Here is a 12,564-nt window from a genome sequence, read left to right as displayed (position 1 = left end):
AAAACGCGGGAGCAGGAGGGACCTCCCAGGTCCGTCACCGCGTTAGAGGGGACGCGACGATGCTTCCACAGCAGTGGAATCATTACTTTGCTGAACAGGGATGTAGGAAACAGTCCTGAGTCATCCGAGTTCTCCGGGTGAGCTGCAAATGAAACCGAGCCCAGGTGCTCCACTGCCAGGGTTAAGCTACAGCCTCCAGGCCCCCTGACTTTTCCTTGCGAGTTTCCGGGGATATGCGGGAGCGTGGGCGCGCCCCTGGCTGTATCCAGAGCTTTAGGGGTGATCCCTTTCTCATGCGGGACTGGGGTCGCCCCTTACATTCCAAATGAAACGTGTCACTTTTTGCATTTGTTCTGCAAATGTTTACTGAGCGCCTACCACTTCCCCATATACAAAAATGTGGCAGAGGTACCAGCTAAGACCCAACGCCCGCAAGCGCGCGTCTCGCTGTCGCCGGTGTGCGCGGAGGGGAGGGTGCCCGGGTCGCCCGCCCTGGAGTCGCGGGAAAGCCCCGCAGACGCAGCGCCCGGCCTGCGCGCGCCCGAAGGCGGCACTGCCCACGCACATGCACACGCACGGGAGCGCCGGGCTCCCGCGTCCTCGGGGCTGTGCCGGCGCCGGGCGCGGGCGGGAGCTCGAGAGTCCAAGCGGGAGGCGGGAGCTGCAGGCGGGGCGGGTGCCCGCGAGCGGCGCTCGTGCATTCGCTCCACCGCTCCCGAAGCCCCGCCCCAGCCCCGCCCCGCCCCCCGCTTCTCCCGCGCGCGGGCTCCGCGCGCCCCAAGTCGCGCGCGTGCGCGCGCGTGCGCAGGCCAGGGCCCTCCGGGGGCGGCCCCGTAGACTCCAACGAAAGCGTCGCAAGGTCCCGGATTAACCCTTTCCCTGCTCACCCATTTAGAGGCCCAGTCGGGTTCCGTGCCTGCGCAAGGCGGCGGCGCGCCTTCCCCCTCGCCCGCACCGCGCATGCACGGGAAGGGGGGGTGCCGGTGGGGGTGTTCACGGCCGGCTAGACATTCTGTGCTCGTGCAGGAGGAGGGCTCCTACCATCAGGGACGTGCACGATTCCCCACCCCGCCCCCTCCCCAAACTCCAAAAAAAAAAAAAAAAATCCAAAACACACTGCCACCCACCGTGCCCCCGCGCCCCGCGTCCATCCCGTCCCCGGCCTGCGTGCAGTGAGCGCGGGGAACCCACGGCAAGTGTCTGTGGCTGTGCCAGGCTGCAGGTAAGCGCGGGCCGGGGGTGCGGAAGGGGCCCGGGCCGGCCGCGAGGCGGGAGCGGGGGCGCGGGGGAGGCCGGAGGCTGGCGCGGCGGGGCTGCCCGGAAGAAGCGCGTTCTCGCCGCGCTCTGGGGCACCAGTCAGCTCCAGGATGTGCGGGCGGCCCCGGCGGCGCGGCGCGAGCGGGGCCGGGCGAGGGGCCTGGGCGCTCCGGGGGCCGCGCAGGCCGGCGAGCGGGCTCGGGCAGCGGCCGGGCGGCGGCAGTGGCGGCCCCGCGCGCGCGCTCGCCGAGCCTCGGCGGCGGAGTTCATGGCCGCCCCCGCTCGCACCGCCGCAGTGCACCGCGGTGGGGGTGGGGACGGCCCGGAACCCGGCGCCGAGCGCGGCCCGCCGGGCGCCGCCCCTCCGCTCCGCGGGCTCCGCCGCGCCGCCCCCAGCCGCCCTCGGAGGAGGGGGCCGGGACCCCGGCGCTCGCACTCCCGGGAGCGCCCGCGGAGCTCGGGAAGCCGGCCGCGCGCCGCCCCCGCCCCCGGCCGCGGGAGGGCGGGGGAGGGCCCGGCGCGAGCCGGCCGGGGAGTGCGCGGGGCGCGAGCTCCGGGCTCGCGGGCGGAGCGGGGCGCGGCGCGGCGCGGGGCTGCGGAGCCGGGCCGCACACCCGCTCCCGCTCCCCGCCGCCGGGGCTGCCGTGGGTCCTGCCTCCCGCGCTCGGAGCCGCGGCCCCAGCCTGCGCCGAAAAGCCGGATTCTGAAAGGGAAAGCGGCCCTGGCACCTCTCGGCTCCCCGGGCGGGAGCTTTTGTTCGGGAAGCAGTGCAAACGGCTTGATCCCGTCCCCCACCTCCTGGGCAGAAAGAGATGGGAGCGAGGCTTGGAGAGGCTCTGGAGGCTCCCTGGGTCCTCCGCTCCGTTCCCTGCTTCCTCCGCATCCCGAAGTTGCCAGCTTTTGACCGGGAAGTGGTGCCGCCGCCATTGTCGCGGCGGCCCCGGGGTCGGGGAGGCGGCCGTCGCCGCCGCTTATGTAAGTTCGGCTTTACAGGAGTTCGCTCCGGCCCTGCGCGGCGGTTTGGAGAAGCGTAATAAAGGGGCAGCTTCGTTCTGGAGGTGTGATTGGTTTTCATCTTTCCCTCCACCTGCAGGGATACTGGCCACGGGTATCTTCCAGCTTGACTCACCTGAACTTAGCATCTCAACAGAAAAAAATGGTCCTCAGAGATCTGGAGAGAGAGTGGGGGCCAAATAACACACTGACCAGAAAAGGAAAAAAAGAATAAAAAAATCCAGCACACTCCTATGTTGCCATGGGTACTGTACACCACTCCTGGGCCTGGTCCATGGGCTTTTATCCCACAAGCCCTAGGGAGAACGACTGGCAACTGTAGGAAGTGACCCGGTAGGAAGGTTTTGCCTGGCTGCGTTCCCTTGGGGGTGACTACAGGCTGGGGTGCATCCAGGGAACAGGCAGAGTAGGAAGCATCCTTAGAAATAATTCTGCTCAACCCTCACACTTGGCAGATAAGAAAACAGCCTGCCACTTTAGGCAGCTTAACGGTGTTTTTGCTTTTCCTTAGAGGGAACTTTGGAGGGTTTTCAGGACTCTGGTCCTACCACACTCAAGTTTGTGTGGTCACCATTCAGTAGAGGAGACTTTATGTTTTTCAGGATGTTAGTCTGCAGCATGGAGTCCCTCTGGTAAAAGTTAAAACTCGCAAAAATCTAGAATCCTTTGAGTTTCCCTGTAGGGATAGAGGCAAAAACACCTGGATTTCTCAAATGCAAGCTTCAAGACCAGAGTAGCTTAAGTAACGTATGTTACATCACACACAAGTGTGGATAGAAGAAAGCAGCTACTGTTCCCTCTGCTCCAATGTTAAATGTTGGGTGTATGTACCTCTCTAACTTTGTCTATATTTGTTAAAAGTATATATACTCTATGTTTATATGAACCTAGAGAAAAATGTGGAAGGCTGTGTATCCAACAGGAAATGGTAGGGGTAGGGGGCATTTACTGGCTTTTACTCTATCTGTGCCGCAATCAACATCCTTACAAATACGGACACGGGCTTTGTGAGGGGAAATCCCTCAGTGGTTCTCCAACCCATCCTTCCCATTCCCGGCACACACCCCCTGCAGGCTGCAAGTGCTCCAGCCCTTACCTTTTCTCCTTCGTATCTGTTCAGAGCTGGACCTGATGCTGCCAGCCACCCTCCTCTGTGTTCCCAACCTGAAAATAGGTACAGGTGCCAATGGCAAGACAAAAAAGGAAAGTTTCTTTTTAAAAATCAATTCTTGAAAACATTCTTGTTTAGAATTTGGGATAGGGGAAGAGCCTACCTTACTCTTGTATGTCCTTTTCTCTTGTAGGACTGGCGTGCCCCTGATCAGAATTATTCTGATCCGAAGAATTTGGTGTTTAAAGCATTAAGATAATAGCCTGAGTTGTTCATGGTAACTATGACTTTGGATATTAAGTCCTGAAAATATTGTTTGGTGTTAGCTTTAAAATGTCTCTCTCTCAATTATGTGTTAGCATTCTTTAGGAGACATATGTATTTTCTTCATATTTATACTTTGTTGAATAAAAGAAAAGAACAGTGTTTTTGAAAAGAATCACAACAGGACACATTATTTTAAAAAGATCACTTTAACACACGGCAGATGTCTTCCATGCCAGTTCTAGATTTCTTTTGCTTGTAAAACACTCGCAGCACTTGTCAACTGCATCCAATCTTGATGACACTTTGATCTGGATGGCAGATAGATCGGCATCCAGAGGGGCTGAAGCCTCTCGTCACTGTCTTCCCAAATGTCATCTGATTCTCTGAGGGTCATGTTAAACCTTGACCCTTGTTCACAAGTGGCCCAAAACTGGTGTGGAAAAACTAGAAGACAACACTGGAATGTTCTGGCAATGATATCCCTCTCTGGTTCTGCAGCAGCAATTTGTCTCTTCCGTCAAGGAAGCAGAACACTGAGAGCTGCTAGTTATTTTACTGAATCTTCCTCTGTGTGAAATTTTACTGAATCTTCCTCTGCGTGAAATTAGAGTAGACGCAGCAGATGGCACTGGTGGATGCTTGCTGGAGACCTGTTTCTTAAACCTTGAAGCTGAGTTATTTGTCATTATTACCCGTAGTTGTCAGGAAGCACGGGTTTGGGGGCTAGAGTGCCTGGATTTGAGCCCTGATACTCCACTAAATAACTAGAATATTGGGCAGGTTCCTCAATTCATCTATAAAGTGGGGTAGTAATACCTATCTCTCAAGGCCATCTGATCATTGCATTTGTGAAGACGTGGAAAGAAAAGCATGTAGCGCAATGCCAGGCAGTTATCACGTGCTCGGTAGAAGTTGCTGTTACTGTGAGTAGGCAAATGCGGAGTACAGTGAAGATAAGTAGAAGGAACAATATGGATATCCCTAAGTTGGGATCCGTCTTTTCTCCTCATGTTCTTGAACCACTCCTGACATTGACTTTCTGAAATTGTTAGGGACCGGAAATTGATCAGAAAATGAGAATCTCCCTGTATTTTCTGTATGGAAAAAGTATTGTGCATAATTACCAAAGTATTTTTTTAAACATTTTTTGTAGGAGTTTTTCATCAGTATGTCTGAAACCATTAAATACAATGACGATGATCATAAAACTCTGTTTCTGAAAACCCTAAACGAGCAGCGCCTGGAAGGAGAATTTTGCGATATCGCGATTGTGGTGGAGGATGTCAAGTTCAGGGCGCACAGGTGTGTCCTTGCCGCCTGCAGCACCTACTTTAAAAAGCTTTTCAAGAAGCTTGAGGTCGATAGCTCTTCAGTAATAGAAATAGATTTTCTGCGTTCTGATATATTTGAAGAGGTCCTGAATTACATGTACACGGCAAAGATTTCTGTGAAAAAAGAAGATGTTAACTTAATGATGTCATCGGGTCAGATTCTCGGTATCCGATTTTTGGATAAACTCTGTTCTCAGAAGCGGGACGTGTCCAGTCCTGACGAAAATAACGGCCAATCCAAAAGCAAGTACTGCCTCAAGATCAATCGCCCCATTGGAGATGCCGCTGACACTCAGGATGATGACGTGGAGGAAATCGGAGACCAAGACGACAGTCCCTCCGATGACACGGTAGAAGGCACCCCCCCAAGTCAGGAGGACGGCAAGTCACCCACGACGACGCTCAGGGTCCAGGAAGCGATCCTGAAAGAGCTGGGGAGTGAGGAGGTGCGGAAAGTCAATTGCTATGGCCAGGAAGTCGAATCCATGGAGACCCCCGAGTCCAAGGATCTGGGATCCCAGACCCCTCAAGCCTTAACATTTAACGATGGGATGAGCGAAGTGAAGGATGAACAGACCCCAGGCTGGACCACAGCTGCCAGCGACATGAAGTTTGAGTACCTGCTGTACGGCCACCACCGGGAGCAGATCGCCTGCCAGGCCTGCGGGAAGACGTTTTCGGACGAGGGCAGGCTGAGAAAGCACGAGAAGCTGCACACGGCCGACCGGCCCTTCGTCTGCGAGATGTGCACCAAGGGCTTCACCACCCAGGCCCACCTGAAGGAGCACCTGAAGATCCACACGGGCTACAAGCCCTACAGCTGCGAGGTGTGCGGCAAGTCGTTCATCCGCGCCCCGGACTTGAAGAAGCACGAGCGGGTCCACAGCAACGAGCGGCCCTTCGCCTGCCACATGTGCGACAAGGCCTTCAAACACAAGTCCCACCTCAAGGACCACGAGCGCAGGCATCGGGGCGAGAAGCCCTTCGTGTGCGGCTCCTGCACCAAGGCCTTCGCCAAGGCGTCGGATCTGAAACGGCACGAGAACAATATGCACAGCGAGCGGAAGCAGGTCACCCCCAGCGCCATGCAGAGCGAGACGGAGCAGCTGCAGGCGGCGGCCATGGCCGCGGAGGCCGAGCAGCAGCTGGAGACCATCGCCTGCAGCTAGAGGCGGGGGACCGGGATGCTCGGGGCAGGGGTGCTCCGCCGGCATCCTGCATCCTGACCCATGAACGCCAGCCGCTGCATTTCGGTGGAAACTTGCGGAGCATTGTACTCGCTGGACTTAAGGCAGTGCTTGGTTGGGTGTTTTGAAAACTTTTCAAGGAAATACCGTTCCTTGGTTCTGACCAAACAGTTTCACTGTCCCGTCTGGTGTCTAGTATTAATGTTGCCAGTAAGCATCCGCACCCCCCGCCCCACTTTTTTATGATTTCTGATTTTAATTTTGAGAACTCTTGTGTCCAGTTCAGAAGTGAGAGACTTCTGTTCCTTTTTTAAATTCCTCTCTCCTCTTGCTGCACCGGGGAGCGCACTGCACAGAGTGATAATTGAATGAATTGATTTCCTGATCATCACCGTTCTGTGTGACTTAGGGTTACAACAGCATTTTTAAGGACTTTGGTAAAAGTACTTTGTGTCGACGCAGAAAATACGGGTGGGTGGTTGACCAAGAACCCTGCGTGTGCAGATGTGAAAACAAGTTGTGGAAATGCAAAATGGTCTCAGATTTATATACTTGGTTTGTTAATTTTCTATCACTGTTTTTCGTGGTTTTTGTGGACAAATAATGGTTGCTTTGCTGAAGTGTTTCTTCATCCCTTTTGATTGCCCACACCTGCCCCCCAAAGGTTTCATCACACGTCCCGAAGGCATGTTGGTGGTCTGAGGTTTGAGTTTTTTCATTCCTCTTATTTCGGGCATTGCCACTCTGCAGCCGACGGGGTTTGTGGGATGGACCAGTGATGAGAGGGTTAGAAAAAGGAGTATAGGAACCTGACTCTCAGAGACAAGGCTTGCACATTTGCCACAATTCCAAGATTTCCTAGATCAAATAAATTCCTAATTGATTTTGAAATTGGATTTTTGTTTAGGATCAAAATTAGGACAAGAACAGGTATGCCTCTTCGGATACATTTGTGTAACTTAAAAGAGTGTCATCAAGCTTTTGGGCTTTCTGTAGCACATGATTTATCCATAAAGGAGATGCAGTGTCCTTCCTTAAATCAAGACGTTTAAAATTTTTTAAGTGTGTAAATAGTACAGAAGCATTGGTCTTATGTATCTCAAGTACAAGTAGACAGCTGCACTTTTTTTGCACATTGGATTAAAGTTACTTCCATCAGCAGCAAACATCAGTCTGTTTTTAACCAGTATTAAAGATTGTCAGACCAAATGTTTATGTTTTTGAAGTATATTTCATCACTGGTTACACTTTCAAGTGGAAGTTGACTGCCTTTTCATAGCTGTAAATGGAATTATAAGTGCTGTTCCAATTCTGGTGTATGAAACTTCTTTTTAAACATTCTTTAGGAATATATTGAAATACCATCAATAGTTTGAATTATGTTCTGTAATAAAGTATTAATTATTTTAGAATGTACCATTTTTGAAAAATGTCAATTTTTAAAATTTATTTTTGGTTGCTAGGATTTTTTTTAAAGATATATTAATTTCATTTCCTAGCTTGTTGCATTAACACCTGTAATTATAATTGTGAGATAAATTTTATTTTTTAAATTGGTGTATATGTTATGCCCAGGATTGTAGGATGAAGATGCTACCTTTTTAAGAAACTTATTTATTGGTAAATGTTTAATTTAGTTTAAAACTAATTTAATTTTTTTTCTTAAAAGTTGATTATTTTCTCCTAAAAGTAGTCCTGTCACTGTGTTTATATACTATTAGTAGAAAGGGAACTGATTGCTGTTCCTAGACTGTTTTAACCAAAGCAAAGGAAAAATAATTTAACATCTTGTGGATAGCTACTTCAGCAAATCATTTTTGGGGCCTTCGTTTTTGTATATAAAAGAAAATATACTTCTGTCATTCCTGTTTTCATTTTTTTCTTAGCAACCTGTCACATACCCAGGTTTCTACTAAAGTGCATTTTCTATACTGTCTTCGTCCTGGTTTTACAGAATTGCAGGTTCACCGTGTGGCATTAACCCTCATTGAAACCACCTAAGCATGGTGGTACCCCAAAAAGAAAGCTTAATATTCAGCACTTTATTTGCATCATGTAAATATGTGTCATTTGTCCTATTTTGCATGAGAAATATATTTGTGTTGTAATTTCTGCCACCGGTGCTGGGTTCATCTGTGCATGTGTTCCTTGTGTTCTGGGCAGCAGCAAGGTCATGACATGGCAGCTGTCCTGTCTCCTGGTCATTAAGCCTGCCTCTCCCCACCCAGCTGGCTTTAGTGTCCCCTGGATGATGAAACCCTCATCTCATGTCCAGCAGTTCAAGGGTACCTCCCATCACAGGGAGGTAATTCTGAAACATGCTTACACTGAATCTGCCTTGTGAGAGGGAAGGAAATTCCAATGTCAACGTTACCACTTTTTCATTATACAAAAACCACCTACCCTTTTTCTATTGTCCAAAGAGAATGTCTACAAACTTGATTTAGCTTTTTATGCCAACTTGCACGGCATTGGCAGGGACTGAGGAAGGGAATTTTAGGAAGTCTGAAATTTAGGTTATCTGCCTGCTAATTAACTTGATCACAAATTTAGAATTTTTAGACATTACAGAGGTCACCATCAAGTGATGCTGATATTAACAAATTCCTCTTATTGTGTTGGGGGAAAAAATTGTGTGGAGAGAGTGAGGCAAGTTGATACAGTTTCCAATTTAATGGATTATGTCCTGTAAGGTTATCTGTAACTTAGTCATTGGGAGCCTGGAATTCATTTTCCGGAGTAATGCTGTTAGTGGTGATTAGTTCCCAGGGCAGATGTAAAAGCCCTTTGTGTAAGTGGAATTGAACTAGTATGATAAGGGTTCTAGTCTGGAGTTCTGAGTTAGGAGTTACAGAGAAAGGGAGAACAGCTCTCACATCCCTGTCTGCCCTTTACTTTGAACATCTGCCTGCCTTTCTCCTTTACCCAGCACGCCACCCCTACCAAATGTATAGGAGACTAATAAGACGTCCAGCTGGAGGCAAGGTAACCGTTGAAAATCATCGCAGTGAGAGACCAGGGCCTAAATTTATCCTGCTTCCTTCTAATACTTCACTGAAAGCTGTAAGCACGTGAGCGATGGGGATTCCCTGCCTATGTGATGAACGCCCACTCCCATCCTGAGACGTCTAACTGCTCCTTGTGCCTTGCATTCTGTCTCCGTTTTTTGCCTACCCCCTTGTAACTGGGAACTTTCTCCCCCTTGGAACTGTTCAAAATATGTTTAGTCCTGCTTGACAAAGCTTCAGATACGTGAAGACAGTGTGTCCTTAATTCAGCATGTCTCAAGCATTGCACGTGAGGCCCTGGGCTGAAGGTGGCGTTTGCCCCGGATTCCTTAAAGGTCACCATACTGATCGTCTCTCAAGGGCCCTGGATGTAATTTCTCTGGATTGCGACAGTTTTTAGCAGCTGTGTGATTCCATGATATCTTCCAGAGATGCTCCCAATTACCTTTCTTCACAGAAATCTTTTCAAGATAGCAAGGAGAGAGGGTGGGTTAGTGGAAAGAATTTTGAAGTCAAACTTGAATTGGATCCTGGTTCTGCTTTTCGATTAACGTATAAATTTAGGCAAATTCATAGCTGCCCCGACCCTTCATTATTTCTAAAATAGTGACGGGGATTTCTACTTCATGGTCTGCTGTGAAGATGAGTGATAACCAGTACACATCTACTACTTTTGAGGTGCACTGTAAATGTTCCCTGCTTCTTAAAGGGCATTCTCAATACAGAAGCAGAAGCAAGATTGAATTTCTCTTGACGTTGACATCTGTCCATCTTTGGCTCCAAGCTGTAGACCTAGACCTCATTCTGTGATATCTACAGAAGCTGTGTTTATCTTAGCATTTCTGTAATCTTCAACCAGTTCACAGCTTTGTCCTCACAAACTCCTGTATTCCTCTTAGAGTTGTCTTTGGTTCTGTAATCCCCCATCCTTTAAGTAGGTCGTGGGAGTGTAGTCGAGTGTAAACACGGCTCTGGGTGGGCTCCCTGCTGTTCTTTGGGAATATGTGTGATGGCAGAGTCAGAATTGCAATTTTGAGAGCTGGCGTTTGAGTTTCATCTCTGAAATCGTGCATTTGGGGAGGTATGTTTACATTTGCTTTTCAGAAATTGAGTGTATTTGAGTCTACACCTGACCTTTCCCTTTCTGGTTTGTATGAATTCCAAGATGATCTGTTGTCTTCTCCCCAAAGGGGCTGGCACTACTGCTCAAGAATTCTGATCTTCCTTTAGTTCCAGAATACCAGTTTACTGAATCACTTTGCTCTTTTTTGGAGGATATTTCCATCCATCTTACATAAAAGTACTTTCTGTGGCGTAAGATTAAAGTATATCAGTCAACAAATGGTTACTGCATGTCTTGCGTGTGCCAGGCATTGGACTGGATGCTGGGGATGTGACAGTGAACGGGATTGACACCATTCTCAACCCCATGGAGCTTACGGTCCAGAATGGAGTTCAACGATGACTTTTCCAAGTCTTACAAAATTTTACAAAGATTTACAAAAGATTATAAATATGAAAAATGCTTTAAAAACTCTGCTGTGACATGTATTTCAATGCAGTTCATGGAATATACTTTAGAAGGTAATTAAGCATTTTTAATACATAGTCATGAAATTTAGTCATACCAAAAGAAACATTCTCAGATGACTTTTTGAATGTGTACTGAGAAAATGTATGTGTTCAATATTACCATTTTCAATGGTTCTCAACTTCTCTCATTGATACTGGACTTTGGAAACAGGAGTGTAAAATGAGACTATAGTTTATTTCTTAAAAATAATGGATTCTGGACTTCCCCAGTGGTGCAGTGGTTAAGAATCCGCCTGCCAATGCAGGAGACACGGGTTCGAGCACTGGTCCAGGAAGATCCCACATGCCGCAGAGCAGCTAAGCCTGTGGGCAACAACTACTGAGCCTCCGCTCTAGAGCCCTTGAGCCGCAACTACTGAGCCCACGTGCTGCAACTACTGAGCCCGCGTGCCTAGAGCCCGTGCTCTGCCACAAGAGAAGCCACCACAATGAGAAGGCTGCGCACCGCAACGAAGAGCAGCCCCCACTCGCCGCAACTAGAGAGAGCCTGCGCGCAGCAACGAAGACCCAATGCAGCCAAAAATAAATAAATAAATAATTTATTTATTTATTTAAAAAAAAATAATGGATCCTGTCATCAGGAAAGGGTACTGATGAAAATTAGAAGAGTAAAAGCGTGGTAACCTTGGCTTCCTGCAGCTTTGAACAAAGATATTAGTACCTCAGAAAGAGGGACCTCCATGAGCAATACAAGGTATCCAACTGAGATTCAGCAGGTGCTCGTTTAGAGCCCATGGATCAGGGTAGGGTAGCAAGTAAGCTAAGGGAAACCTGAAAAAAAATTTCGTCTCTTAGTTTTAGATCACCATAAGGCGGACTTGTCATTTCGAGGGAGTTCTGTGGAAAGCATCCTGTGCTATTAAACTTATTTGGAATGTGGTTATTTTTTGTTTTCAATCGGAGGGCAGAAGCCTCATAGATAATTCCTATAAGTGATTCTTATAGATCATGGCTGTTTCTTTTTATTTGCTTTCACTTGTCGTGTTGAACTTCGGTCACTGGATAGTTAAGAGGGTCAGGAATTTAATAATGAAAACTAGCATATATTGAATGTTTACCAGGTATCAGGCACTATGTATACAATCTCTTTGTATGCTTTGTGACAACTCTCAGGGTACATGTTATTAGGGATGAAGACACCAAGAGTCAAAGAAGTTAAAAATGCCGCCAATATCAAGTTGTTATCAGAGCCAGGACAGAAGAACAAGTCTGCCTCCAGGGCCTGTGCTCTTAGTCACCGTGTCGTATGCCCTCAAACCAGGAAAGGAGCAACTCTGGCCCTGCACATGTTCTTACCACCTTCAGTCCACTGTTAGGGAGAGCAGCTGGAGGACAGAGGGGGCATTTACACAAATAGCTGCCCCTGACTTTGTATAATAAATTGGTCCCAATATTTTAATTTCTGTAAGACATTTCCCATCCAAGGGCCCGAATTACTAACCAACATTGTTCTGCCTCTCTTCCGGTCTAGAGGCTGCCCCCAAATAATGTGGAAAACTGCAAACAGAATGTCATGGTTGACTGCAAAATAACAAAGCTACCCGTCTGCTTTCTTTACACGTTCCCTTATGCAGTGAGCCAGGGAAATCCCACCAGACCAGAGGCCATCTACTTTGGTGCCAAAATTAACTCATTGTGTTTATAAAAATGATTATCTATGTCAGGAGTTTTCCCACCCACCCCCTTCTCTCTGAAAAGTGCTAGAAAACTTGAATTCAGGTTCTACCTCTACTGCTTTCAAGCTGTCACCACCTTGGGCTGGTTATATAATCTCTTGAATTCCTTCAGCCAAAATG

The 12,564-nt window shown here is 48.7% G+C and overlaps 2 protein-coding genes across 11 annotated transcripts in view; one reads left to right on the top strand and one right to left on the bottom strand.

Moving 5' to 3' along the window:
* Positions 1-2,342, bottom strand: part of LOC309640215 (uncharacterized protein) — a 29,261-nt gene extending 26,919 nt beyond the window's left edge. For 3 of the 5 annotated variants that reach the window (XR_014252090.1, XR_014252091.1, XR_014252092.1), the window contains exon 1: positions 888-2,342. Coding sequence is in view for 1 of the 5 variants with exons in the window: in XM_082418722.1 (XP_082274848.1) it covers positions 1,128-2,332 (1,205 nt within the window). In the remaining 4 variants the exon portion in view is untranslated. The remainder of the gene's footprint in view (positions 1-887) is intronic. The other 2 variants (XR_014252093.1, XM_082418722.1) reach the window with 1 other exon arrangement.
* ZBTB14 (zinc finger and BTB domain containing 14) lies at positions 1,080-8,279 on the top strand. 6 transcript variants are annotated; one of them, XM_082418727.1, is made up of 5 exons: positions 2,105-2,232; positions 2,351-2,516; positions 3,392-3,476; positions 3,578-3,659; positions 4,803-8,279. In XM_082418727.1, the coding sequence occupies exons 4-5, from the start codon at positions 3,657-3,659 to the stop codon at positions 6,147-6,149; spliced, it is 1,350 nt and encodes a 449-aa protein (XP_082274853.1). In that variant the 5' UTR covers positions 2,105-2,232; positions 2,351-2,516; positions 3,392-3,476; positions 3,578-3,656; the 3' UTR covers positions 6,150-8,279. The 6 variants fall into 6 exon arrangements, with proteins under 6 accessions (XP_082274852.1, XP_082274854.1, XP_082274849.1 ...); XM_082418724.1 differs by having other exon boundaries at positions 2,351-2,604; XM_082418728.1 differs by lacking the exons at positions 2,105-2,232; positions 2,351-2,516 and adding an exon at positions 1,107-1,222.
* Positions 8,280-12,564: the final 4,285 nt, after the last annotated feature.

This window comes from Balaenoptera physalus (genome assembly GCF_965194825.1).
Source record: "Balaenoptera physalus genome assembly, chromosome: 12".
Taxonomy (NCBI): domain Eukaryota; kingdom Metazoa; phylum Chordata; class Mammalia; order Artiodactyla; family Balaenopteridae; genus Balaenoptera; species Balaenoptera physalus.
This window is presented reverse-complemented; position numbering and strand designations above follow the sequence as displayed.